Genomic DNA, 27,882 nt, shown 5'->3' on the forward strand with positions numbered 1-27,882 from the left:
ATTTGCTAAATAGTCTGAAACTCCTCTGCATGGTCTCCGTGCCTCTACAGGAATATTTGCTTATCGGGATAACGGTAGGACGAGGACTCGGTTTTGCGACGGGAGCTTTGCTGTATTGATGTTCGCGGAGTGCCAGCGGCGCCGCGGCTTTTGAAGGACGCACAGAGGCTGCGAGCGGCACAGCAGCACCCACCGCCCGGGGAGCCCTGGAAGGCGCCGTCCGTTCATTCTCCCCTTGCCCTGGCGGAAGGAGCAAGCTGCCCCGAGCTGGGCGGCGGGGGGAAGCCTCGCTCCGCGATGCGGGCGCCGTGACACCGCGGCCAAGGGAGCCTGGGCGGGGTAAAGGCATGTCCCGTCCTGTATCCCGCACCGCGGAGTAACGCACCCGCCAGCTGCGGGCTGTTTTGCCCCGTGTCCGCAGTGCCGGCTGCGCTGCTCCCTCGGAGCGGGGCGGGGGTGCCGCCAGCCCGCTCCCGCGGGGGGTACAGGTGCTGCCCGCGGTGGGGCCGCGCCTCCCCGTGCGGGGCCGCGGTCCGTGGCGCCTCCGGCAGGTAGCGCCCGGTGCAGTGCGGTTACCGGCGTGAAGTGCCCGCTGCTGGACGCAGCCCTTAACGCAGGTAACGCGAGGCCGTGGCCGCCCCAGCCGCGGGGCGCGGGCTCTGCCGCCGGTGCGCCCCCTCGCCCGACTCGCGGGGGTGAGGGGTGGGGGCGCGGCCGGTCCGTGCCTGTGACCGGGCCGGCAGCCGCGGGGCCCCGGGGCTCAGGTGCCGCCCGGGGGCGCGCGGGGCGCGGGCCGCGCGCTCGGCGGCGGCGGGCGCGAAGGGCGGAGGCGGGCGCGGGCGGCTGCCCGTCACGGCGCCAGCCCCGCCCCGCGCCCAATGGCGGCGCGGCCCCGCCCGCTCCGCCCCGCCCCGCGCGCGCCATGGGGTTACTGGCGGGCTGGGGGCCGGGCGGGCGGCCGCGCGCCTCCTCCGCCTCCCGCCGCCTCCTCCCGCGCGCGGCGGGCCGGGCGGCAGTGGCCGGCGCTGGGCGGCCTGGGCGAGGGCTGCCCTCCCCTCCCGTCCGTCCGTCCCGTTCTCTGCCGGCCGCCGCCGCGCTGCACATGGCGTAGCCGCGCTGCTGCGCGCCTGCCCCCGCGGGACGCGGCGTGGACGGACCCGCTGCCAGGTGGGTTCGGCGGCCGCGCCCCCCCTCCCGTCCCGTCGGCGGGGGTAGCCCGGGCCGGGCGCCCCGCAGCGATGCGGCGGCCGTCGGTGCGGACGCGGGGTGTGCGCCCCGGGACGCGTCACCCTGCGCGGGGCTGGGCGGGGGCGGCTGCCGGGCTGGGATGGGGGTGCGGGACCTGCTGGGGGACGGGGCGCCCCCGCGGACCGTGCGCACGGGCAGCGCCGTGGGGGAGCGGGGCGGGGGCCGCGGGGTGGGCCGCCCCGGCGGGCCGCAGGTGTCCTAGCGAAGGCCGGTTGCGTCGGGCAGGTCTGTGCGTGCAGGGCCGGCAGCTCGCTGGCACCGAGGGGAGTCCCGTGCCCGTGCTGATGCCGCTGTGCCCCCCCCGGGGACATCGCACCCTTAGCGAGGCCAGCTGGGAGCTCCGTGGCTACGAGCCCGGTGTAAAGTCGGTGCATGTGAGGAGAATGCGAAGGCCAGCGTCGTGTCGTGTCGCTTCGGAGTTTCACTGAGGAGGTGCTGACCTGGGGGCTTCACCGTGGTGTCTTCTGCAGGGGATGGGCTGGAGCAGATTCCCTGCAGCTTCCTGAGCACATCTCTCCTAGCAATAACAATGATATGCCGTTAAAGTCAGATGTAAATTAAGTAACTTTTCAACTTTACCCAGTTTCAGATGTGCTTGTAATTCCTATGTTACCGTCATTGCAGTCAAGCAGTACGGGAGACGATCCTTCTTGTCTTTTTCCCAAGAAAGGACTTCAGGTATAGCAGCATGCGTGCTGACACCTTTTCCGCTTGCAGATGTAACCAGGTGTAAATCTACTTAACTCAGTTCTATCAAGCTGTAGCTGTTATAACTTGATTATGATAATTTATTATTTTCTTCTCAAGCACATGACCATCAGCACAGTTCAGTTTTAACAGGAACCTCTTGATAGGGTTTGTAACCAGTTAGAGAGAAGCTTGGATGAACGAGCGCCATGGTTTTGTTCGAAGAAGGAAATTTTCCTGGTTGAGTCGGTATTTATACCAAACTAAGTATTTCTGTAGAGGTTTTTTTGGGTGAGGCCACACAGGCTGGTATCAGACCCCCTCTGGGGAGAAAAGCCAAAGTGAGAGAGCTGCCTGCTCTAATTGTGGGGCCAGTTAGGTTCAGCTTATGGTGACCTGGAGCACTGTTGCTATCATATTCTCACACGTGGAAGACTTTAAAAAAACTACATGCATAAATACAACTTCTTCCAAAGGCTGTTTATCACTTCTTTCTAGGAATATTCCATTTCCCTTACAGTTCATGGTTTTTTCCGTGGATGCCAGGGACAACATGAATTGGTAGCTGGGCTGTAACTAGCACTGTACAGGTGTCCTGTTGAAGTATTTCCAACAAGAGCGTTAGCAAAATGTTAGTGGAAGATGCCTATTCATTTGAAGAGCTCTAGTTTAACCCTTGAAAGCTTACAGGGCTTGAATCCTAGCTGTGGAGGAGCTGCTCTGGTGAGGGTGCAGACCCGGGCCGACACCAGCTGCTGCAGCTGGTGCTCAGTGTTCCTGGCTGGCTGGGGGAGGAAGGGAGGGACAGGGGGGCGGGGGGGCAGGTTGTTGGCTTCCTTCAGTGAAGAGCCCTTTACTCTGAAACTTGCTTCCCCCAATTGTTTGCTGTAGTCCAACCTTGTTAAGTTTAAAGTGACACTTCAAATTTTTCTCTTCTACTGTGCTTTCTCTCTCTGGGGAAGTCTTGTTCAGTCATTAATTCTGATGCACCTTTTGTGTGTTCGGGGCCTCATATAGTCAGAGTATGTAAATGATGTCTACCATGAATGTGATTTCTTTTAAAAAAGTAAGTTTCAATTTTTGTTCTCTGGTGTGCAAAACATCTTTTAATGCCCTAGCATCCTGATGCCTACCTCTGGGATCAGTGTTTTGAAGTTAATTGCTAAGCCAGCAGGGGGAACACAAAACTTTCTGTCTATGAAGCCTCCCTCCCTCCCTCCCTCCTTCCCATAGTTGCAATTTGTTAAAACTTTGGGCCTGTACTTTTGATAGTATTTCTTTAGAAGATGAAAGTCAGTTTACCTGAAAAAATCCCCACAACCATACGCTGGAATAAACACATTATTTTTAAACGCTTCTGTGTTAGTTTGCTCTAGCAGGCATGTCTGCCACTCTTCTGAATGGAATTTTTGTCATATTAGCCAGAACAGAAGTTGAAAAAACACTGGAAGTTTATGTAAGTGAAATTTCTCTTTGAAGATGTTTGAGGTGAATTAATTAAACCCAAGAAATGATATTTTGAGTTATCCTGTAAAGTTTGAGATGATGAGCTAGACAGAATATTTTCACAGTAAAACTATTACTGTATCATGTTTATGATTGTATATGGAAATCTTGAGAGCTAAAGTTGAGTTGCAAAAAAGTTGTATTCTCACAAGAAACTATTCCTAGTATTTAGGGTTTCCATAAGAGAGAATATTTTTAGATATTCTCTTAGGTTTTAAGAAGTTATTACTGGCTTATTTTTGTAAAGGTCAACTGACACTCCCGGCACAGATCGATAATGATTTTTCTTTTTTGATTTGTATTGGCGAAACAATTGATTAAATTCAGCATTCCTGGCACAAAAGATGTAAAGGCTTTTGCCAAAGAAGGTTATCTGGATGACTTGCATTGATTGGTATTGCTTTCTAGTCTGTCAAGTCTGATGCAGCCAAATGGCAAATCCTTGAGGTTATGGGTATACAGACAGATTGCTGAATGCCAAGTGAAGAATGGGAATTTGCAGCATGTCAGCTATTCCCCGGTAAGAGCCAAGGAACAGGCTCTTACCTTGCAGTAAGTGTGAGTTACCTTGCTGCTTATACTTGGGGTGAAGCTGTCTTTCACTGATGGTGGGGTAAAAACATGCTCGGGAGCATTTGCCATGGATTTGCTACTTGTGAGTGATAATAATTGCTTATTATCCTAGCATTAGGTCTTAGAGCAAGTGGAGACAAAATACAGTTCAATTGAAATTGAGAGTCCCAGGTCAGGTTTAGAGGAAGAGATGTCAGCTCCTCTGGTTCTGGAATGGCACTTACTGCATACGAGGTATTAAATGAGTTTTTTTCCCATTGTGTCAGTGACAAGGTATAAGCATATTCCAATAGCTGTGCTTTCTTCCCTGAGAGCGTTGTCTGACGTTGCCAGATACTGAAAGTACAAAAAGATGGATGTTAATTTCTGTTGATGATCTCCCTCTTCCATTGTTTTTGTGGAATCGCAAAACTTACTCTGAGATGCTGAAGTACATAGTTTGTAAAGTCAAAGTATGATCTCTGTTTTAATTTATTTTTTTTTGAAAATAACACTAAAGTTTTGCCTGACCTGTTTTAAAATTCTTTTGTTTGAGATCTCCAATAACATTCTGTTGACATTTAAGACATGAATTACCAAGTCTTGAGTGATTTATGTAGATCTCAGAAAGTCCTCTGTGGGATACAGATTGCAAATATCTTTGCAGTCACATTACTTTTGATCTAGTTCCACAAAATATTTGTGTATTATAAATAGGCATTACTTCTATAGCATTAATATTTGTGGTCATTAACAGTGGTATGCTAGTTTTTAGCCACTTCATGAATAGAAGCATGTTTTGCCTTAAAACCTACTAGCAAAGAAGTAGTGCAATTGGAATTGCTTTATCCATAACTGTGGATTCGCATTTTTATGTGCTGGCAGTCATCCAATAGAGCAGCATTTCTTGCGCTATTACAGCAACAATTAACTCTGTGGTAGCCAAAATGAAACAGATTTACACAGCTCTAGAAATCACCAAAAGAGGGACTTTAAAGCTACTATTTAGTATAAATCCCGTATTTTTTATTTCCACTCTGGCAAAACAGATATTTTATCTTTTTTTAAAGAACATCCTTTACGACCTTAAGTATCTAAGCAGTCAGATTTGTCAAGTTCAGCAGACAGCATTTTATATATTGCGTTGTAAGTGTTATATTGTTGAATTGTTCTGCTTACAAATAATTATGTCTGGCCACATATGCTAGTTTATGATGTATTTATAATGAAATAAATGGATTTATTGAGGAAAATGTGAAAATCATTATTTCATATACATTCTGTGAATAATACTTGAAAATGAGCGATACCTGTTTATTGTTAACAAAGTTAATTTTGTTATATTTAGCACTTCTCTTTAATAGTCGAATTCCAATACACTAGTTGGCCAAGTTCAGATTTTTTCCCCCCCTTTTTTTTTCTTTTCTTTTTTTTTTTTTTTCCTGTTGCAACAGTTAAGATTTTGGGAGTCAGCTGGAAAGGGCCTCTCTTTTAAATGAAGTTTTGCTGTGACCTTCCAAGAGATGTGTTTAGATTGCAGGAGAATAGCTTATCTAGAGGTCTTGGCTCTGAAACAGGTTAATTATAGAACTAATACAGACAGGTTGTTTTTCTGCACAGAAGGCAACAGGGACTGCGATACATGAGGTATTGGTAATGATTCTGCAAAGGAATGGCGATTCACTTATACTCTGATCTCCTTTGTAAGCATAGCCATTTTCTGTTGGAAATCAGTGTAGGTTCATTGTGCGAGTCAGGGACAATAAAAAAAAATCCCAAAGCATCCAGTGAGCTTACTGGATAGTGTAGATCTGCTGAATACATGTGTTTCTTTGCCAAGAAACTGGAGGTGGATTGAAGACCAGTATGCCTTCTTTTGTCTTAGATTTATAGATGTGATTTTTTAGACCGTAGCTGTATTTGGCACAATGTGATTGAGAACTACGGTAGTATTTTATCACTAATGTAGTATTTTGTTTGTGATGATGATTTGAGCGAAGCAAAATTCTGTTCTGATTTACAAAAAAACTATTGTGGTATTCGAAAAGATAGATCTTTTGTTATATTAAGGCTATTGCATTAATGGACCAAGTCACTCCTCCAGTGTATACAGCTTATGTTATGTGATGGAGTAGTTCTTCCCTCTGGTGTTTGAAATGACTGGTGTTTCTGAATACTTGTAGGTCTGGTGATTTGGTTCACTCCAGTGGTGAGGTTTAGTGATTTCCTTCTAGCATATGAGATGCACAAATTATTTATATGACTGTAGGAATTTATTGTGGCCTTCCATCTCCCTAAGCTTCTGTTCAGTGCTTTTTACAGTCTCCATGTATACATTTAACATAAAATAAAAGAAGGCAGGAAATTCTGTATGGTAAAAATTATATGGGAGTGTATCTCCATTCTGAGTGGAACATGCCAGTGATGTGTATCTTCATTAAAACAAACCTTTATTGCAGTGCTTATAAATTATAATTTTTATGAAAAATGTTTTGCCTCAACCTGAACGTGTTTCTCTGCCAGCCACATAAATTACACTGCTTATTTGGGAGACAATTAGGGAGAGGGTAGATTACCCCTACATGAAGGGAAGCTCCTTTTGACTCATTCTTTTAATAACCATGTGGCATTGTAAGGTCTTCCCTATTTATGTGGGAGAAGTTCCTATCTTACATTTGTGCATCTGAAAATTTAGTGGCTAACAGCTCAGTTTTGATAAATGTGTTTGAGTTCTTGTTTAGCAACCTGAAGAAATAATCTATTAATCTACCTGCTTTCTAGAGTATGCCTTATTCGAGAGAGCAAAATTCAATACGTGCTTCTTTTAGTTTGGTTGAGTTGTGTTGTTTTTTATTCCCCCCCCCCCAAATGTGTTTTGATAATGCATATGGCTAACTTTTAAAGTACTTAGTAGTTAATATTTTAACGTGTTAATTTACATCTTGTAGAATCTTAGGGCCAGTGGCAGTGGGGAGGGCTGATTTTTATCACCTTTTCCAATTACTCTGTAATGGGAAATGCTGGTTTTCAACCCTGTGCAATTTGCTGACATCCCGCCCTGCCCACCACAAGAGGATGGCATCCTTATATAGCAAATTTGTGCTTAATACCAAGTCTTGCTTTTCATTATTACTCCTTGTGGGTTTCACACAATTAACCCACAGAATTTTGGGTATTTGTAGATCCTAGTTTTAAAACTACTTTTCTAAATATATAGAGGTCATTTAAATCCGAAAGAGATTTATTTAGCTTTTTTCCTGGTAGGAAGGTTCCAGCTAGAATACAGTTTCTAGATACAGTTCTAAGGTTTTGTAGTTCAGTCTTGAAAGAATAACAGCATCAGGCATTCATTACAGAACAATTTGCTGAAATCTTCTACCCTGAGTGGAAGAAGCCTTGCTGAGTTAGTTGTTGGTAACTTTCCATTCTGCTATGGCTTGTTCTCCACAAGGAGATACCTTCCCTAGGGTTATATCTGTCTTGATAGATACATTAGAGCTTTTATCTGCTCAGTTTAGGTGTGCAATTAGAAACTGAGCCAAGTAAAACTTAAGATAAATGAAATGTGTGTGAGGTTGTTGGCTGCTACTGTGTTTGTGAAGAGTGAGATAGCCCAGTGCCAGGAAACCTATTCTGTTTCAAATTAGAAACCATAAAAAAGTAAGTAATTAGGCCAAAGAACTTTAACTATGAGGAGGAAAGGTTGTAGAGATTTGTTTAATGCAGTTTATGATCTTCTTGTTCAGCCTGGAGATTCCTATGCCCTAGAAATGTTCTTGTTTCAGGGTAAACTTTTCAGAAGCAGCAAGTCCCAATTAAAAAATGAGCCAGGTCCTAGTTGTGGTGAGATATTACTGGCTCAGTTCATTTGGAACCTGAGTTTTATTTAAATGTAGATTTGAGACTTAGAGATTTCTTAGGCTGCCATGGAAACTTTAACCCAGCCTTTATGTATTATGTACGTTTCTAGAAGCCTCTGCTTTTTACCTCCTCCTGCAACCAGAATGTTCATCTGGAAGATGGCATATAATTGTACCACTGGTGTTCCCTGACAAGAGCAGTCAGATTTTTCATCCATATTCTAGTTAGAAGATGGGAAGCAGAATTGCCTGAAGTAGTGGTGTCTTTGTAGGCAGGCGTTAGGGGGGAGCTGCTGTGGCCATGTTGAGGTCCTGTTACCACTTTTTTGCTTGTAGAAGTATAGGCTGACTGTGAGTTGGCCAGAAAATAGACGGCTGAAGGTAGGACTAGATTGCAGATTACTTGAGCCGTTACAGTACAAGAGCTGTACAGCATCCCAACACCTTGTTTTCTCTGCTCCTTTTAGAGGTGCTCTGATGTAGCACGTCCCCAAGGGCTCTACATTCAAGCAGAGTTCTGATTTGGTACTCAAGTTAAATGTAGGGTGTTGGTCTTGTTAAACTCTGTCTTCAGTTCCATGTGTGCTTCCTAATGTAGAGATGCGCTAATCTCTAGGAATTTCTGCTGTTGTCAAAAAGGACGCTGTTCCAGCCTCGTCCTGGAAGAGTTGTGTACTCCTTCCACTAAAACACTCCCGAATGCATTTCCTTCCCTTCCTCCTATTGAAACCCTCCTACATCCTGATCCTGTAAGAGTCTATTCTCTTGTTTATACTTGGTAAGCAAAACCTTGCCCCTCAGCCTATGAAGATTCAGCGGCATACCTCCCTGTGTTTGGGGGAAGGGAAGTCCTGGGAACATTTAACAGAATGATTTTTATCCTGTCTTACTTTTGTGCTACGTTGTGCAATGATTATTCAGCTGAAACTTCCACAGTGTCTGGTGTCATGACTTTATTTTTCTGATCTAAACTCACAGCAATTTGAGTCAGGTGATTTTAAAAAAAAAAAAAAAAAAAAAAAAAGATGTTGCAAAGCTGAAGGGAAAGTTTGTTATGAAATGACACTGAGAATAGACAACCTCACCCAAACCAGAGCTTCATGCCACCTGTGGGCAAAATACGTACCAGGTAACAAAACCAACCTTAGTACTAAAAAGGTGGAACGGTTTCACATCTTTTATGGACTCACTTGTGTATATTTTGTGGCTTCCTGTAATTTGGCAGGCTACATTGTAATACATTAATAAGAAAATAAATAAACAAAATGTTAAAACAAAAGTCACATGGAATAGACGGGCACAATTGCTAAATGGCATAAAACATCTTCCCTTGGCACTTGTCCAGTTCCCATAGCCTTTAACTGTGACTTGTTGAAATGTCCCATTACAAGCACAGCAGCATGTGAACTGCAGGACATCAGAGTTACTTTTTCCCTGGGCTTTTGATATGTCAGGATTTTTAGTTTTATTACTATTCATATATTCCTTCAAAATGAAACCACTTTGTTGTTTCTAAAACAGAATCTGTCCCCTTAATAGGATATGAATAAGTTACTGTTTTGCATTCTGAGCAGTGGAACTTCATGTGCATGTCTTGGACATAGACATTAAAAAAATATGTACACATTTTCAATTCTCTGTTAATATTTGCTAACCCTATTAGTCAACTTTTCGACCTGTTAGTGTATAAATCACGCAGAATTGACAGAGGATCAATGTCATCTGATAAAAAAGAAATCTGCTAAAATGCATATTTAATAGGAGTAGGGTTATATAATAAATTCTTTCAAAAACTGTTCTATTCCTAAGTTGATAGAACTGCCTTTGTAGTTAACCATTTGTGATTTATTATTTTTTTTGAAGTTGAGCTTGGGTGTAGTTGATTACAAATTACTGCCTTTTTACTTACACATGGAAGGCATGTATTCATTGCATTTGCATAGGGAACCCACATAACAAATGGGAGAAAAACTGGTTAAGTAAGTTAAATGGTTGCCATGCGTAAAACAAACAAACACAAAGTGAAAAAGCTTTGGCTGTGAAGGCCGCCTTGGATGGCCTAGAAACTTGGGTTCACGTTGCTATGGCAAAACAACACAAAGGGACAGATCCTGCTGGGTTCACTCAAGTATCCCCATTCACTTTGGTGCGACTTGTGATGTGACTTAGAGGAGGAGGATTTTTGGCTCACTTTGTTAGAGAAGTGTTTGCTAGCAGTGTTGTAGAGAGCTGTGCAACCTCTGGCACCATGCATGGAAAGAGGAGGGAATTACCAGAGCCCGTGTTGATAAGGAGGAGAGGAAGTGGAAGTTATTCTTCAGGCAGGGAAGGAAAAGGTTAGACAACGAGGAGGGCAGAGTTAAGGGAAGGGAAGAGCTTGTATGGGAAAGGTAGGTGGTGATTAAAGAAACAGATGGTGACTATTGGGGAAAAGGCTTAAGGGAACAGAAATAAAAGGGGAAAATAAAGCAATAAGAACTCAATTCAGCAATAAATGTGGCAAATTCCTGTGCTACAGAAGCCTTTAATAGGAAACAGAAACAACCCCCAAATCTGTGGCTGTAGCCACCTGCAGGTGTGTATGCTGCTAGGTTGGGCTGTGCAGAGAAGCTTTGAAAAAGCAGGCAAAAGTAAATTTACAAGGAGAATAACAGTGGGAAAAAAGTGAAACTAAGATGACCACTGATCTCAAGAATAGTATATAATAGGTATTTTGCTAGAAGTACAGAAACAGACTGACTAGAAAGGTGCTCAGATGCTCTGGAGACAGCTTAATCCTCGGTCATTTTCATTTGTAGTTCTTCAGGCACTGTAGAACAGAGTCCTGTCCCCTTTTTGGAGAGCAGTAAGCAGGCGTGGGGATGGATACCTTTCTGCTGGTGGCAGAACAGGGCAGAATGTGATTTCTTAGTGGCAAGCCATCCATAGACCGCAGAGCCTTACGTCCTAGTAGCCCCTGTCAGTGAGGGCTGGGAATTCTTTAGTGGAAAAGTGTGGTGTTTTTTTTCTTTTTCCAAGAGTAAGCAGCATGCTTCTAACTTCTGAGTTCTTTAGTCATGTTGTAGTATTAAAGTTGACTTTTTAGTTCAAAGGATAGCTCTAAAAAAATTCCACAGAAGACTAGAATTCTGAGGAAGACGAGTAGTAGATTTTTACAAAGAAGAAATATTTTGATTAATGAAAGGTAACAGTAGTGTACGGAAGTGGTGTGGGTTTTGTGCTTACTCCTGCTGGCTCTAACAAAGTCAGATTCTTTTAAATACCATTGAGTTAAAGAGCGTTTGTTGTTTACTAACACTTACAGTAGCAATGAGGTCTGTCCTGTGGCTGGCCATGCTCGCAGGCCGCTCAGTGCATCCCAGTGTTCTCCAAAAGCATCGTATTTTTCACTGGTTTCTAACTAAGCTTTAGGCATTGAAATTCTCATGGACATTAGAAGCTCCTACTCTAAATCAAATTAAAACCTCATACTTCCTCCTCTTGTCCTCGTGTACTTCAAAATGTGTTTCCCCCCTTCTACTCTCCCAATTGTCTTTGAAACCTAATAAAATCTAGTAGTAGTAAGATTCTTCCTGATATTCCTGGTAGCATGCATTCCTCATTGCATCTGCAAAATGATACTTCTCAATGCAACAGGCTCTTTTGTGCTCTTTAGACTCTCACTTTTGTCAAGACCAGTAGCCTTTATGACGGCAAACTCAGCAAAAATGACCCCAGCAGACTGTGCTTCTTAGTCGATCTTCAGTGGCTCTGGCAGCAGATGCCCTCCTTTGCCAGCCTTTCTCACAGCTTGTAGCAGTGTAAAGCATTGGCATGAAAACAGTGTGTTTAGTAAACCCAAAGATCTCATATCATCTTTGCTTCCTTGTTGGGATTTTTTTGGTTATACTTCTAGTATGCCCTTTCGTGACATCAGTTACAAAAATAGCTACCCAGATATACCCCAAAGGAAAAGATGATTCTCTCGGAAATTTCTTTTGAATCTCAAATTGACTAGTAGTTGTGTTTACTTCTTGGATAAATGCTTTAGGTTCCCAATCCCTTTGCAAAGCTTTCTTCCCTTTTTGCAAAGAAAATGTCCCCTTGTTCTGTGGACAGCCTCAAATTTTCCTAGTTTGCAGGTTTCACACTGGAGCAAAATCTGGCATGTTTTGTACCCCAGCTGAATTTTTATCACCTATTTTCTTATTCATTTCTCTTCGGTACTCTCAGATGGTCAGGTAATAGCAGCTTCATAGCTGACTTACATCACAGGTGAGGATGATCAGATTTTCAAAAATACTGACACACATCCTGCTTAGTAGTTTATTCTTAAATGAATTTTAGTAGTATTTTTGTCTGTGCTTTTTGACTTGAATTTCTGCTGTGTAGCTGGCAGTTCGGATATCATCCATCCTAAATTCATGAAACTCACTGTCAGTTTGTCACCCTTTTGTGGTGTTTTTCAAGGTTTGAAATTTGCCCTCCTTTTTAAGTTTGTGAATGCATATCTTCAAGCAAGTGAGCTCTTTCCTTAGAAAGCTCTTCCTGTCTTTCATTTAAGTCTCCACTGTTCACCCTTAGCAAGACGGCAGAATCGGAGCAGGATCCTAGGGCTTTTTGATTGTATACTGCCTGCTCAGAGGTACACCTTTCAAATGTTATTGGTCAGTGGGTTGCAGTAGGAATTCGATTTTACGTACAAATGGAAATGTATATATTCTCTCTCCCTTTTAAATCATTCAAAAATCAAAGTTGAGTCAAAACTTGGCCTTTTAACATACTTAGGTAGTCAGCACAGAATGGGATTCCCACCTGCTCTCAGCAGCATTGCTTTGTCCCCAGTTCTGTTCTTGTGCTTCCTATTTCTGCACAACCCTGTGCCTTATAAAAATGTCACTGAAGAGTGAGATGCTTGTGCTGATGGAGGAGTGATCTAAGTAATGTCTTCCGTTTTCCTATTTAATATATTACTGAGCATATGTGCCATAGTTGCTCTTTTTTTGGTTTCTCTTTTGTTCGTTGTTGTTGAAATGGCAATACATCAGTAAATCAAGTTTCAGAATGCTTATTCATTGCCTGTTTGCACATATGACATCTTGCAGGACATTATGATGGTCTTTTATAGCTAAGACTGGCTAGAAACCTCATGATTTGCTGTACTGGATCATTTTTCTTTCTGGCAGTATTTAAAAATTGAGTTAGCAACCAAATACTCTCACTGAGTAGATTTAGGTTTCTTTTCATCTAGAAAATTAGCAACAAATTATTCCAGCTTCCATTTGACTTCCCAAATGATGTTCAATATCTGTCATAAATTCCATATGGCTTGCCATTTTGGCATTAAACCTGTTTGATTTGGATTTCTGTGTTTAAAAACTTATGTGTTAAAGGATTATCCAACCCTTGTCAACAATTTATTATTTCTGTTTAATAAAGGCTGGTCTTAATTTGCCACAAAGTTCAGTATCCCTCATGGATTTGAGGGTTTAGCTATATAACCTTACACTCTAGGGGGAGATGAGAGGTATCTAGGAACTCACTGATGGTTCCAGTAGGTCCAGGATGAGTAATTTTCACAAGCCTTGTAAATTGCCCGAGGAAGCTATCATTTTCTGAGCTTTTCTTGTTTTGAGCTGTCTCTAGCATTGGTTTTGTGTGTGTGCATTCATCCTTCTCCTGAACTTCTTTTTTTCTTGAAGACAAACCCATCTTCTACAAAATGTCATGAAAGAAATCTTTGGGTAAATCATGCTTATTTGGGGTTTTAGGGTGGACTATTGCTGCTTTATGAGGCTGTGTTGTTTGTCTTGCTATTAATGATAGAAATTCCTTGCAGAGTGTCGTTACTTGGGTCATGTTGTGTGGTAGTAGCCTCACCTATCATTTTTTAAAATGTATTGATCCTAGTAAGCAATGGAAGGAATAGGTTGTGCTAGAGAACCTGCAAGTGACAAAGCATTCAACCTCAGTAACAGTGGTATGTTCTAAGATGGAATAAGCAAAGTTACACAGACCTGATGTTGTTACCTGAATGATATGTAAGTAGGTATTTGTTTATTTCTTGAAACATTTGTTTGTCTTGGGTTAACTAATATCTGTCCCTAGGTTCAGGGACAGTTTTAAAAAGGACATTGCATGGAAGAGAACAAAAAACGCAGTTTGGGGTGCTTTTTTTCAGCTAAGGCTACTTTAAGCAACAGGTTCTTAATTTTTGAGGTCAAGGTTATAGGTATGTGTAAGTATTTTCACAGATAGTGGCAGTCTCATGTAATATAATGACGATGGGAAAGAATCTTCAGTTTGGGTTATCTGATTATATATTAATCATACATAACGTTGTGAATAGCAGATAACAAGGTACCTGGGTCTTGTTTACACTGTGCAAAGTGGTGGGTACCTCTTCAGAGTCAAGAGCAAATTCCTTTTCCCCAGACTGAGCACCAATAGGTAAAAGATAAAGATAGCATTACTAGAGTTAGTATTTCTCTGGGGGTTTCCTTCAGTCACTGCTGTTGTCTGACAATGTAAGCCACTGGAAGGGAGGTGATGAGGAGGTGCAGGGGAGAGAACCAGTTACAGAGTTTCAACCTAAAACATTTTGTGTCAAAAGCAAACAGGAAACAAAAGCAAATGTACTTCTTATATGGGATGCTGAGCTTGAAAGTGAACTGCCTGAAACCCCCTGGTGTGCTGGCTATTCAGCTCCTTCCTTGCCCCGTGTGTTTGTCCAGCAGAAGTGTGGTGTCTGGGTGCTCCCAGCAGCCTGCAGAGCCACCCTGGGGCTCGCCACCCACACCGGTGAGATCAGGGGCACTGAGACTGGTCAGAGCGGCTCGGAGTGGGGCGCTGAGCAAAGGGCCTCTTGGAGGCTGTAGTTCTGGCGTTGGGCACCAACAGCCCTTCCGTAGTGGGCAGCTGCAGCTCCCTCTGCACAGGGTAGTGCCATCTCTGCTGGATAACCCGTGGAGAAATTCTGTAAAGGAGTTTCTGTTGCTTTCCTTGTAGCCATAGGAGTGCTATCAGCAGGTATCTTGGAAGTGCTGGTCTAGGTGCAGGTTTCCCTTGTGCAGACTTTTGATGGTGCACAGCGTGGCACATGCTGTGTAACAGGGCCTAGCCTTTGACTGACTTCGCACTTCCTTCCACTTCAATGTCAGCAAGAACCTTTTTAAATGGTGTTTGTGTTGTCAGGGTTTAGGTTTTGGTCCTGACTCAGCATTTTGCTGTCACTTAGCCCCATGATGGTTGTTTATAATTGCTTGCATTGCTTTGTGGTGAGTGTTAGTGGTTGCTGAGGCACCATCTGTCATCTTCTGCTTCTGAAGGCTGGTAGTTAAGTAAAGTAGATAGAATTTTTATTTGATTGAATACAATACCAACATTCTGGTTCCTTACTTGGGCTTTAGTCTCATTTTGGACGTCTATATAACTGAGAAGAGATTAAAAATAAAAAGGTGAAAGAGGATATTGTGCATCTAGTAAGTGTTTCTCCTTGGAAGTCTGCAGCGTGCGTTCTAGGGTCAGAATTTTCATGTTTTTAATGCCTGCAGGCATCAGCTGTATCGTCATTTGTTTGTATAGCACATTTAAGTTGTTTTACTGACCTTGTATATCACTTGAAATCTCTTGAAATAAAGATTCTGAGCAGCTTTATATTTAGTGTCAAGTGGCCTTCAGAATTTGTGAATACTGAGAAACGATGAGTTAAACTTTTTGTGTTACCCATAAACCAGCTACAGCATGTGAAAAACTTCTCCTTGGTTTAATGAAGGTAGCAGCAGATAAATAAGCAAACAATTGTTTGTATGTCCCAGAGAAAGTCCGAATACTTAAAATAAACATGTCTGGGGCTACGAGTACCATTGGCAGGCTCCACCAGGACTTCAGTATTAGTTGACAGAAAGGACTCCGGGATTTCACTTCCAAGTCACAACTTGCACAATGCAAGATATGAAAGAGCAACGGCTACAAAGTGGTGCTGAAATACAGGGGGGAAGAGTCCTAACTTATCAGTACCTAGGGTATCTGGCAATATAAAATACAGTCCTCTAATAGTCCTTTAAGAAATAATTGTTTTTTCTCTTGTTACAAGAGGGATAATCTTAAATATCTAGTAACATTTCTGTAAGTTATATTTGTATTGAAATGTATTTTTACTTCTTTCTGTAGGCAATTAAAAGTCTGGAAGATTTGAATTCAAAACACAGATTTCAAAGGAAGTAAATCTACATGAAGAGCTACAAAGGGAGCTGATTTGAGAAGACAGAGCATTTGCAAAAATGTCTTCAAGTTGTGTGACTTCAGTGTTTGCTTTGATGATTTTGTGCTTTGCAGCTGCAGGTAGGTGGCATTATGTAAATCATGCATTCAGTGTAACTGATTGTATGTATTCAGAATAATTGATCAAAAATACTTTTTTGTGCTGGAAAAATGTAGGTCAGCTAAAGTTTATATTTACATCTAGGTTTTATATAAAACTATTATGATCATAATTGCTGGTATGGTGATGTGAGAAACAATGCTGTTCCTGTAAGGATGTTTTCATGCACCTATGTCTCCCCTTAAAATCGTTAAAGAACTGCAGTAGTAACGTAAATTATTTTGGTTATTTATTTATTCCTTTTTTTAAAAAGAGCATTGCATGGTGCACGTATATTACAAAGGGGAAGCTTGCAATGGAAGCCTTAGGGAGTGGAGGCAGGGTGGCTCTGTCAGGGTGATGCCGAAGCCGAACCATTAGCTCTTTCAAGAGGCTGGATTTATTACCCTATGTGCAGCGTTGTGCCAGTAAAACTGAGCTAGGGTCTCGCTACAGAGCTGGGCTGGAAGGGTATACCGGCTCATCTCAGTGCTGCCTTCAGGGTCTATAATCTGGAATTAGGTCCTGATTATTCTAGTTTGTAAAAAGACATTTCTGACAAAATCCCAGAAAGGTTCGTAATAGGTCACCAAGTCCATCCAACCTTCCTGCGCTATTGGGATAAACCTCACCTCGGTCATTCCTGACAGTTGTCTAATCTGTTTCATAGTTATCTGTCAATGGTGATGGCAAAGACCTTTTTGTAGCAGTTGTCAGTGTTACTGGAGGTCTCATAGGTTAGGAAAAGGCATTGACATCTATGAGGGTTGTTCCTGTCCCGTGTTTTGTCCTAGACAGGGATTTTTAAAACAGTGTTGCAATAACTTGTGACAGAGAAAGGAAGGATCTGTAGAGTTCCAAGTAGCTAGCTTATACTGTAGTTTCTTCGAGTGCTGAAGTGATTCTTCTTGGTATGTTTGTTTGTCAAAGTTCTTCCTGTGGTTGCAAGGGGCAGCCTCTTCTTACATGTCCAGCGTGGGTCGTTGGAGAAGGGGCCAAGTGGATATACAGTCAGTCAAAATGAGGTATTGGGAAAAGTGGACAGTGGACAGATGGCTTGCTTAAATTGGAGATGTCCTCACTGTGGAAAAGATGACCAGCTTTGGAAGAGACAGGGCTGAGCAATTAAATGTGTTACGATTTGGCTTGCTTTCATTGTTAGCATGGAAAATTATGTTGTTTCAAGCCCTCAGGCCTTGTGGGACTTTCTCTAGGGTTGACCTTCTGAAGGCATCCAGCCAGCATTAGTAACTTTGATTGTTTAATAGTACGTGATGCTAACATTTTGCAATAGCTTCATTACAGATGAACTTTCAGCAATACAGGGTGTGTCTGAGTGTGTCCGCAGCTTGAGCTGAGGATATGAGTGCTGGTCTTGGCTGAGAAGAGTGATGACTTGGAGTGAATCAGAGTCATTATAGATGTGTAAAAATCTACTTTAAAAGAAAGTGCCAGTGTAGAAAATAAAAACTGTTTTAATTGATCACAACAACTTCATTTTGCTGCCAAGGAGATTGCTTGCCTAAGAAGTCAGCCAGCTTTAATTAAAAACCACTAATTTGAAAGTGTTGTCAAACATAGTATTACTATTAGAAAGTTATTCAGTGTTCAGAAACCTTAGCATGTCTGTCCTGAAGTTTATTGTGGTTTCTTTGGTTTTACTCCCCAGTTCTGTGTTTTCCTCTGGCAGCTATTCTTGAAAAGCACTGTGGCCTTGGATTTGATCAGATACTTATTCATAGAGTCACAGAATGATTTTGGCTGGAAGGGGCCTTTGGAAGTCTAGTCCAGTCCCCTGCTCAGAGCAGGCCTAGCTTCAAAGTTATTTCTTTCTTGGAGGCTGGTTCCTTCCCATTATCTGCATGGGAAGAAGATAACTGAAGGGAGTAGGAAGGGTCGTAGTTTGTTAGGGGGAGGTCAGGAAGCACCATCCCTGTGGTTTCTAGCTATGTCTGTCCTGTGGGTTTTGGTTTTTCTTCCATGCTTTTTATTTTTTTTTTTTTTGCAATAAATTCTTAATGAGAATAACTAGTTAATGTCCTTTACAGAGTATCATGAGTACAGTAAGGTAAGAGCAATGAAGAACTGATGGATTCTGATGAAGGAGAAATGTTGGGCAGATACAATTACAACTGAGGAAGGACAGTTCTCTGAAGTTTAGTTAGATAGAGCTTTTGCAACGTTTTTGTGTCAGTAGTCACCGAGTCCTGTTAACCCAGACAATTATACTTTAAATGCAGGGAGTTTGTGGCTGTAGGTGAAATGCAGGTGGGAGCCAGCAATGCATTCTAGCCACGTGTGGAAGAAACTGGATCGTGCCCATAAAAGCTATTGTCAGTGTGGTGGCCAGGGTACTGCAAGCTTTCAGTTGCCACTGTACAGAACCTGCACTTTTTCGGGCTTGAACCATTAACATAGTAGTATAAATAAAACTGAGAAGTATAAATAAAACTTAGAAGTATAAATAAAATCTCTGCGTGCCTGTGGTGAAGCCTGGGGGAGGCAGGGGGCAGCATGCCACCTCCCTAGGGTGTTGATTCTTATATATTGAGTCTTTTTCCAGCTTACTCTTTGTTTCTAAAGTAGTGAGGCTGCTGCAGGGGAGCACACCTTTCTTTTGTTTGCCATTCCTACTGGCGCTGCTATTATTGGTCTAGGTTTTGTTGCTGACACTCCAATATTTTCAGCATTGTTATCTCTTCAGGTATAGGTGATCCTCTAGACGTAATCTGTGTTTTGTTTTGGGGTTGTTTTATTTTCTTTCTTGCTTTTTAAGGTACTAATGTGTCAAATATATCTCAAAAAAAGCCAAAACTGAGTTAGATGACATGATGCACAGAGATGCATATTCAAACCTGAGCCACAAAACTGCATGTTTTTCATGCTAATAGCTTAAAGAATACACCTCGCTAACATAGCATTGAAAATGGTCTGAATAAATATTCAAAGAATATTGGTCTATTTCTTGACCTCCCCTTACTGCCTGGATGTACATAGCTAAAATGCTTATCTGAATCTGATTTACTTTTAGCATGTACACAGATTTCGTGCAAGCTTATATTTATACAGCTTTAATTGTACAGAAAAAGACTGCAAAGAAAACTCTGATTACTGTGAGATTTTTCTTCCCCGTGGAAAGTCCAAAGCAGGATGGAGAGGAGAACTGCTGGCAAACTACCTGCTTATCTGAAGGAATTATGTTTTTGAAGTGGGCTTAAACTAAGGTCTGGCAACCCTCAGTAGGAACTCCACACGCTCAGAACTGCACACGCTACAGCCTTGGATAACCTCATAAGCAAGTCTGGCTTTGTAGTCTTGGGAGCAAAAATATTCTGTCCTAATGTGGCTTAAATCAAAGGCTGAAACTATTTATTTTACTTTCTGGCAAATTTTTGCAGTTGGGTGCATGATGTATGTCTTGATAAAATGTCTTAAGAGGGCAGCTGAAATGCCCCAGACCCTGAGGGCCAAACCTTCAACAAGATAGGTTCTTCCATAAAGGAATGGGAAAATTTTTTATCTTGGAACTTCTTTTTTTTTTCCCTTTTTCTTTCCTGCCTCACTTCAGCTGAAAAGGATGATACAGCCTATGGATCTCACTAGCCAAGGGTCTCATTCCAGCCTTCTGGGGTAGATCCTGCAGTGGTGCAAATCATTCCCACTGCCAACAAAGCAGCACAGCCGTGGCATCTGATACCAACCAGAATTTGCCCATGCAGCTGTGTTCTCTTTTCCTCAGCTGCCCTGGCATTTGGTGTTGCCTGTGCTTGCCTTGTAGATACCTCTCCCTTTGTGATGGCATTTCATGGTTTTGATGATGGAGAGACTGTAAGAATTTGATATATTGAAGAATGTACCCATTTTTTGTAATATCGAGCTTAGTGGTTTATCTGCTCACGTTAGGACTGTCTCTATGGTTTTCTTTCAACAGCTATTTATTCCCTGGTTCTGTACTATATTGTTATCATAACTTTTTTTTGTCTTTCTTTCTACATACTTGTTCTTATAAGTAATCTTTACATGGTTCAGAGCATGTGTGCTTTATTTCCATAAGGCTGTTTGCTTGTAAGCTAAATGTATCTTTTGGATATGTGCCCCCCAGATACGGTGGTGATGGGTGCCATGTTAATAAGCGTAACAACAGGAAGAAACAGGCCTTGTCATGACATCTTTTTTTCCCTTTTTTTATAAAGAGGAACTTCCCCTGACCTTGAACCCTGTGTTTCCAAAAGCAATGTAGGATTCTTCAAAGTATAATAGAAAGTCTTCCACTGGAAGTTGAAGGATGTGATCTTAAAAAAATAAAATAAAATGCTGGGAGTCACTTGCACAAATTTCCTTCCATTTTAAACAGCGTTGGCTGGGTATTTCCCAGATGTAATTACGTTGTAAGTTTTATTTTTCCTCAAGATGTTTGTTGCCAGAGGTGTGGGGTTTTTTGTTTGTTTAAGTTGTGGTTAGAGGTTGAGAACCAAGGGACAGATGTTGCCTCTTGAATTACTAGGACTGAAGTAAAGCACAGAGTGGTTGCAGGTTTTGAAGGGACAGAGATTTTGCTCTCCACCTTCATTGTCCTTCAGTTCTTTTGCATCATCAGCCAATTTGTGCCTCCCTTGAAAAAACACCCAGTCCTATCCCTTTATGGTCTGGATAGACAGTCTTTTAGAGGAGGAGATAAACCAGTACTCGGAGTGTTTAAAGACTTGCAAGCTCAGAGAAGTGTCTGAGGAGCAGAGCGCTGGTTTGCATGCTGTGCCTTGCTTGTCTCCTGTCTGTGCTGTGGCCATGCTTCAGGTGGGAAAGGCTGTGAGGCACCAGCAGAGCTCTTTTCATCAAAGCCTACCGTGCTCTCACTTTTGAGAGGTTCTAATTAGGAACCACTGACTAGCTTTTAAAGGTGGATGTTTTTCTGATTTTTTTTTTTTTTTGGTCCTTTCAGCACCCTGATGGTGATTTGAAGCACCTTAGTGTCAGACATTCATCTGATAGAAATTCATCATTTGTTTCCCTGTGTCAGTGAGCTTGCTGAGATAGCTTTGAGAAGCCAAAATACACATTAAAAAATTATAGTTAATCTTATTTTCATGCAGAAAGAAGTAGTAATACTTTCAAGCAGTAAATGATATTTTTAAATGAGCAATTTAAATACAAAGGCTGACCAAAACTGGGAAGCTAGACTAAGTCTGTAGGTCCTCTAGTTCATGTTTCTTCAGCACTACCGTTTGGTGATCTATTTCTGTGTAAACTAGATTTTTTAATCTGGGCTTCTGTCTGGCTCTCAACCAGCTCAGTTGAGTCAGATCCTGTGTCGTTTATGTATAAATAGTATTTTTTTATCTTCCAAAACCACACAAAAATTCTGAAGAACTTGAGCATCAGGATGTAGAGAAAGGTTATGTATTTTAGAAAAGTTAATTGTATCACAGACTTGGATTGGCTTGAGCTCAGCAGACTGAATTTTCCCTGTATCAGCAAGGCTCTGAAGCTAAAAACCATTGAATTTCAGCAGAGTTCTGCACCGACGTGGAGCAGTAGGATGTGGGGTTGTGGGTCCTGATTCAGCAAAACAAGCGAGTGTGTATCTTAAGTGCTTTGCTCAACCAGCGCATTTATCAGTAAACATGAAAGTCTGGTAATTTGATTAAAACTGACTCTGGATGATGCCAAAGGAATTCTGAGAAATAGCAAGCTCATAATGAAGTATTTGAATTATATAGACGCAGGCAAATGGCAGCGTTGCTGAGTGTCTCTGGAGAGAAGTACTCAACTGATGAAAAGTAGTTTTGCGGAAAATTTTATGGCATGGAGTGGTGAATGGCATTAATCCTTGTCTTTCTAAGGAAGTTTATTGAAGTTTTTTTTAAAAGAGAAACTTGTCTTTAACAAGTACTAAGCATCACATAATTATTTTATAAATACTGTGCTAAAAATAATTCTTTTGTTTTCTGAAGGGAATTGGGATTTGAGATTTTGCTTGCAGATCTTTTAATATCCTTTCTGTACTGTAGGCCCTTATTAACTCTTTCTTAGCTTTTCAATTTGTCATTTAACTTAGATATAACACAAACCCTTGTTCCCTTTAATAAAAAATGTGAAAAGAGCCTATTTAATTAACTAAAGACCGTATTTCTGTCTTGCCTAATGTTGGGGAGAGGTACAGAAGTTTTGTGAACTCAAAGGTCTGCAAAGTCAGGTGGTAGGTACTCTGGGGCATACCTAAAAAACTGTCTTCTAACCAGTATGTATTTGCCCCCCCCCCCATTTTTCTGTTTTAAAATTATTCTACCATCAAATTTACCTCAGTTGTTGATCTGTTGAACCTGCTTACCTTGTCTCTACAGAATGATAACTTTATTTTGTGCTTGCTTGTTTCTTTTGCTGCCAAATAATATAAATTCTGTCATTTGGAGTAAGCAGGGCATGTGCAAGCATCAGGCAGCACAGTTTTATATGTTGCTGCAGGAGGAATTAGGCTCTAAGGGCTGTAGCACCCCAAAACCCAGCATTCCTGAGTGTGATCCTAGGGTGTCTCAACAAGAAATGAAGCATCTGCTATTAGAAAAACAGTTGTTACTTGCACATGAAAAATGTATTGAATTCCTGCAAGTCTTTTTCTTTTATAAGCTTTTTCCACTGAAATATATTTGCATGCACTGCCATTTTACTGCTGGTTATATTATAGTGTAGGGAGAATACAGAGGCCAGATATATTTCTTTTCAAAGAAGAGAAATAAATTCATTCTCTGTAGCTAATGACAATAAAAGGATCTGAAGTCCTTAGGCTATAAGTCACGGGAGAGATGAATTTGGAGTAAGAAAAAAAAAATATATTTAGCACAAAGACTCTCTGCCATGTTTCATTACCTGAAGGCATTGAGTTGGATTTGTCTTTGGTGTAAACTTGTTTTAAGTCAATGGAACTTCACCAAGGATAAATTTGACCCCAGGTGACAAAAGCAAAGGTTTTTAATAATTCCATAAAGTGCAGCTGCTTCAAGCACAGTGTGCTTTTCTTCATATTTTTAAGTGTACTTTATAAAAGATGGAGCTATTGTTCCCTTCTTTGGCAGCTACTACACTGTGAGACTTACTAATAGGCGGTTAATAAAAAAGGGATTTTACCTGTCAAGGATGGAAAGAACTAAACTGAAAATGTCATTACTCTCATTATTTGAAGCGGTACATAGAAGAAGTGACAAATAAAGGAGTTCAGGGTTAGGTGATGGAAATGTTTGTCAGGTTTGCTGCTGTTTTACCTCTTCAGCAAAAAGTTGATTTTCCTCTGGAACAGGTTTTGTGTTTGGTGGTGTCTTCTTTTTATGTTGTTCTGTTTTTAAATTTTTAATGGATTTGCTTTACTTAACACTTGGAGCCAGGAGTGGGTGAAGAACTGATTTTGTGGTTATCTTAACTTCTTGCCCTCTTTCCCTTTTCTTCACACCCTAGATCACCAGATTTGCCTTGTGTCTGGAAAGGATGGTTGATGCAGTTTATTTGGAATAAATAAAGTTTTCCTTTATTAATTTCCATTTAAATGGAGCAGTAAAATATATGTTCTACTGGAGATTCTCCTCAAGCTATTTTGATTCAAACTACTAAATCAAGCTGACCTTTTTTTTTCCTTCACAAGATGGTGTGCCTTTCACTGACGTGTGAAAATCAGTGGGGGGTAAATGGCCACTTAGCATCACTGTGTCATGGTGGTTCTTTAGGCTTCAGGAATGGTATGAAAGTGAAGGTGAACAGGTTATTTGAAAATGTAGCTATTGGTGAAGTAGCTTAGCACAGGTCAGTTTGCACATCTGGGGTTGCTCTAAGGGAATCTTGAGGATGAGAAGCGCACAGCAGTGGCCACACGTTGTACGTATTTGTGCACATGGTGTGTGTGTTTAGTCCAAATGGACCATTCCTGGTTACTGGGAGTAGTCTCCTCTGAAACATAAAACCTCCGTGTGGCTCAGGGCATGGCAGGGCAGGTGTGCTGCCTGCTCTGCTCTGTTTGAGGACCACGGTGGAGTCTCCCCCTCCCCCTTGGCTGACACGCACTGTCCGGACAGCCAGCACACAGCTGCCCATGTGCCTCGACCTGTCTGTTCATCCTGCGCCGTGATGAGCCGTAGATGCTGGTGTCTGAAGGACCCTTGGCAGAGCGTGGGGTGGAGTGAGTTACAGGCTGTCAGGTTGATTCCTCACAGCTGTGGCCATAAGCAGGGACTCCTGGAGAAGAGCACAGTGATGGCTGGGCCACCGCGGTGCTCCATCAGTTCTTGTGGAGTCCCTGTGGCCTGATGGCCATAGGTATAGTAAATGCATAGGACTAACTGATGAGCCGTGGCTTTTGGCTGGAAGATGAAAGGCTTGTATCTGGATTAGTGACTTTCTCTGTGATCTTGCCACAAGTTATTTCATCTCTCAGTCTTGGTCTCTTGATGTGTAAAGCAGATGCATTCTGCCCTGCAGTAGTCTGCCATGCAGGACTGTTGGAAGGGCTAACATGGCAGCTTTAAAGTACTTGGAACATATCAGTGCTAACTACTGTTATCTCATTAATTCTTCAAAACTTCTCTCTGCCCCCATTTTTTTGGAGGTATGAAAATGGCCGAGGTTTTATTGAAAGGTCTGTCAGACTCTTTGCCTGCCTTGCTTGCGTTTAGATTAACGGATGCTGAACTGCAAAAGTTCTGTGTGATCTTGGGTAAAGAACAAGCTGATTGGAGTCATAAATTAGTTACAATGTCCCGAGGAGTGTCTGACCTAATGGAGCTGCTTCTCTTTTCTCCTTCTTGCCATGCCCAACACATTAAAAAAATGCATACAAACAACAAAACAAACGCTATTTTTAGAGGAAGTGGAATCAGTTGTACTTGAAACAAGGGGGTGGGAAATAGGAGACACTGTAACTTTGCTGTAGGCACAAGGATTTTCAGGGGAAATGTGACTCTCCTTGCATCATTAGAAGAGAACTTAGCAGGTAGGGCTGCATTACATCCCGTGCATAATTTGAGCAACATGTTAGAAGTTTAATATATGGCTTCAGTTTCTTGCATTAGGGCAGACTTCATCTGTGGAGATGATTTGTTAAACTATATAATTTGTAAAAGCTGCCAGTTTTCTGCATTTTCTGCTTTGAAATGTTAGATCATTCTGGCAAATTTTCCTTTTATAGCAGTAATGAATTCAAAGCAGTCATTAATTGTTCTATAGGATATTTTCACCTTCAAGCTGAAAAAGTAATGAATATTTGAGAAAATTGGCAAGAAAACTGTTCTGAGATTACCTTGGATATTATTTGTCTCAGTTGCTTTTTGGAACTAGGTCAGTAGTAGTTGTTTTTCTTGCTGAAATAGTGCTCGTGGCCATATTGTTTGCTGTATTCGCTTTCATTCTCCCAGTGCTAATGTTTGATCTCTGTGATAACATGCATCATCACAGATGGAAGAGAGATAAAACGTGCATCATAGGAAGGACTCTGAGGTTTCTTAGAAGATTACAGTTGTCTGAACTGTAACACCTGGGCAAATGTTTCTCCAGCATCCTTTGTGAAAAGGCCAGCTAACTGACTTTAGTAATAGTTTCTATAACAAGAAAAAAACCCCAAAACATGTCACTAAAATGCTTGGGATAAGGAATGCTTCGTGCCAGTGTCAGCAAAATAAAATCAGTCTTGAAAAAGACCCTGTTCCATTGCTTGTGAATTCTCTTGACATCTCTATTTTATTTTTTGAAATTAGCAAAGCTGGTTTTTTAAGCAATTTGGTGCCCAAAATAAAAAATGTTTAAGACTCTCCGTGATGGTTGGTTTTGAATAAAAGAATTTAAAAACCTGAAGTTACTTAATTCTAGGTCTCTTGTTACATTTACTGGATCTCAAAAGTACATTTGCAGCAAGAAGCTTGTAAGTCAACTCTTATGAATACCAGACTGAACTTCAACTTTATTGATATGATTCAGGAGAAAAGAATTCTAATGAAACAGTTCTGAGTATTGAGCTGCTTAATGGTAGTGTTAAAATCTTCCTGTATGCAGAGAAAACCTAACCAGCTAATTCTTCTGTTTGTTCCAACATCACACAAACACTATGTAAAAGTATTCAGTGAAAAGGTGATCTTAAGACATTTTGGGTAAAGTTTGCTAACAAAGAATTTTGGGGGTTTTTTTGGGGTGTGTGTACCCGCCTTGAGGAGTCCTAGAATGTAGCTTCCCTCTTTCTCCAGAGAAATACTGATGTGCTTAAGATGGTTTTATAGGTCAAGTATTCATGTATCTGTCTATGATTTGTCAAGATTGCTCGAAGAAAAATTAGACTGAAATCAAGATTTATTAGGGAGGATTTTTTGAGCAATGATTCAATGCTTTTTTGGCCTAGTGGACTGGATTAATTTAATTAGACCAATCAACATTTTTTGTTCTAGTTGACTGAACTAATGAAGTTGATTCAGTTCTGATACCTGTGTTGCCTCCTTCTTCCAGCCGCTTTCATTAAAGTTTTGAAAGGAGCAATGTGCTGTTCCAGTGGAAGGGATATGATTTTCCTCAAGTGTTCCTCGGTGCCAGCCTGCATGCTGGTGCCCCAGTGCTCCTTGGTGCAGTCTCTTGCTGGAATCCATCTCTGGGGATTCAATTTGCTTCTCTATGGGCTGTGAGCCCCTGCAGCTGGAAGGGGTTCATGTTTAGACTGTAATGTTCTGCACAGAGCTGCTACATCTTCTGCCCTTTAATCCCATTCCAAACCAGTCGGTAGGTGTCTGGTCCTGACAGACATGATCCTGACCTGTGGTCACATAACATGACGTCTCTAGGGCAATTTTTTGGCAGAAATTCTAGAGCAGTGTAGCACAGCTCCATATTCCTTAATGGAATTAATCCTAGGGTTCGTGTTCTGCGGTGGTAACAATACTGTTATTCTGGTCTGAAGTCTTTAGATATTCCTCCTCCATTTTTGATACATGGGTTTGCTTTTTCTTCTGATCTGCTTCTTGTTAGCTGCTCCACACTGTTTTGTTAAGTAGTCCACAGCTGGTACAGTTAGAGGTTTAGTGGGAACCTGGTGTGCAAGGGCTGTAGTGCCAATGAAGGGACTCGCTTCCTATGGGATCCTGTGATGCTCTCTACTCCCCTCTTTCCTTGGGGGTACGTTCTTCCTCCTGTGTCTAACCCCTCACTGTAACTGTATCCAAGATGTGTATCGGTATGTTTTCTTAGTTAGGGTGATGTCATCACTAATGGGTATTTGATGCCTTTGTAATGCTCCTAATACACACATAGAGCAGCTGGCACAGACTTTCTAAACAACCATCCTTGTAATCTTCTGGATAATCTCAAAGAACATTTAAATACAACAGTGCAGTTACAGTGGAAGTTTTTAATACAAACATTTTTTTTGTACAATGACTTAATAATGTATTGTGGGTTATGTATGGGGTCTCTCTTTGCATTTATGGTGAATGAAAGCTGCAGTTGACTGTCCTAGGTGGTTGACTAAACTGTTAATTAATATATTAGGGGCACTTAATTGGTGAATGAGAGTGCACTTCTGTGCTTTATTTCTGAATATATTTGATTTGTTCCTGTAGCGCTGTTATACAGAGAAAAGGGCGTTTGTGCTCAACAAGAGCTTTGCTCTTCTTTTCTGGCCAAGTTTGTGGCATTGGTGGTAGGGCTGAGAGTAGTGGGACTGCTGAACTGCTC

The 27,882-nt window shown here is 41.8% G+C and overlaps 1 protein-coding gene across 3 annotated transcripts in view; it reads left to right on the forward strand.

Annotated features, from left to right (window-relative positions):
- The first annotated feature begins 977 nt into the window (after positions 1-977).
- TGFBR3 (transforming growth factor beta receptor 3) overlaps positions 978-27,882 on the forward strand; it is a 121,365-nt gene continuing 94,460 nt past the window's right edge. Inside the window, exons 1-3 of one of the 3 annotated variants that reach the window (XM_055724573.1) lie at positions 980-1,167; positions 1,832-1,926; positions 16,005-16,175. In XM_055724573.1, the coding sequence (XP_055580548.1) occupies positions 16,115-16,175 (61 nt within the window). In that variant the 5' untranslated portion in view covers positions 980-1,167; positions 1,832-1,926; positions 16,005-16,114. Of the gene's footprint in view, positions 1,168-1,831; positions 1,927-16,004; positions 16,176-27,882 lie in introns of all 3 variants that reach the window. The other 2 variants (XM_055724574.1, XM_055724571.1) reach the window with 2 other exon arrangements.

Source organism: Falco cherrug, chromosome 12 (assembly GCF_023634085.1).
Source record: "Falco cherrug isolate bFalChe1 chromosome 12, bFalChe1.pri, whole genome shotgun sequence".
Lineage (NCBI taxonomy): Eukaryota > Metazoa > Chordata > Aves > Falconiformes > Falconidae > Falco > Falco cherrug.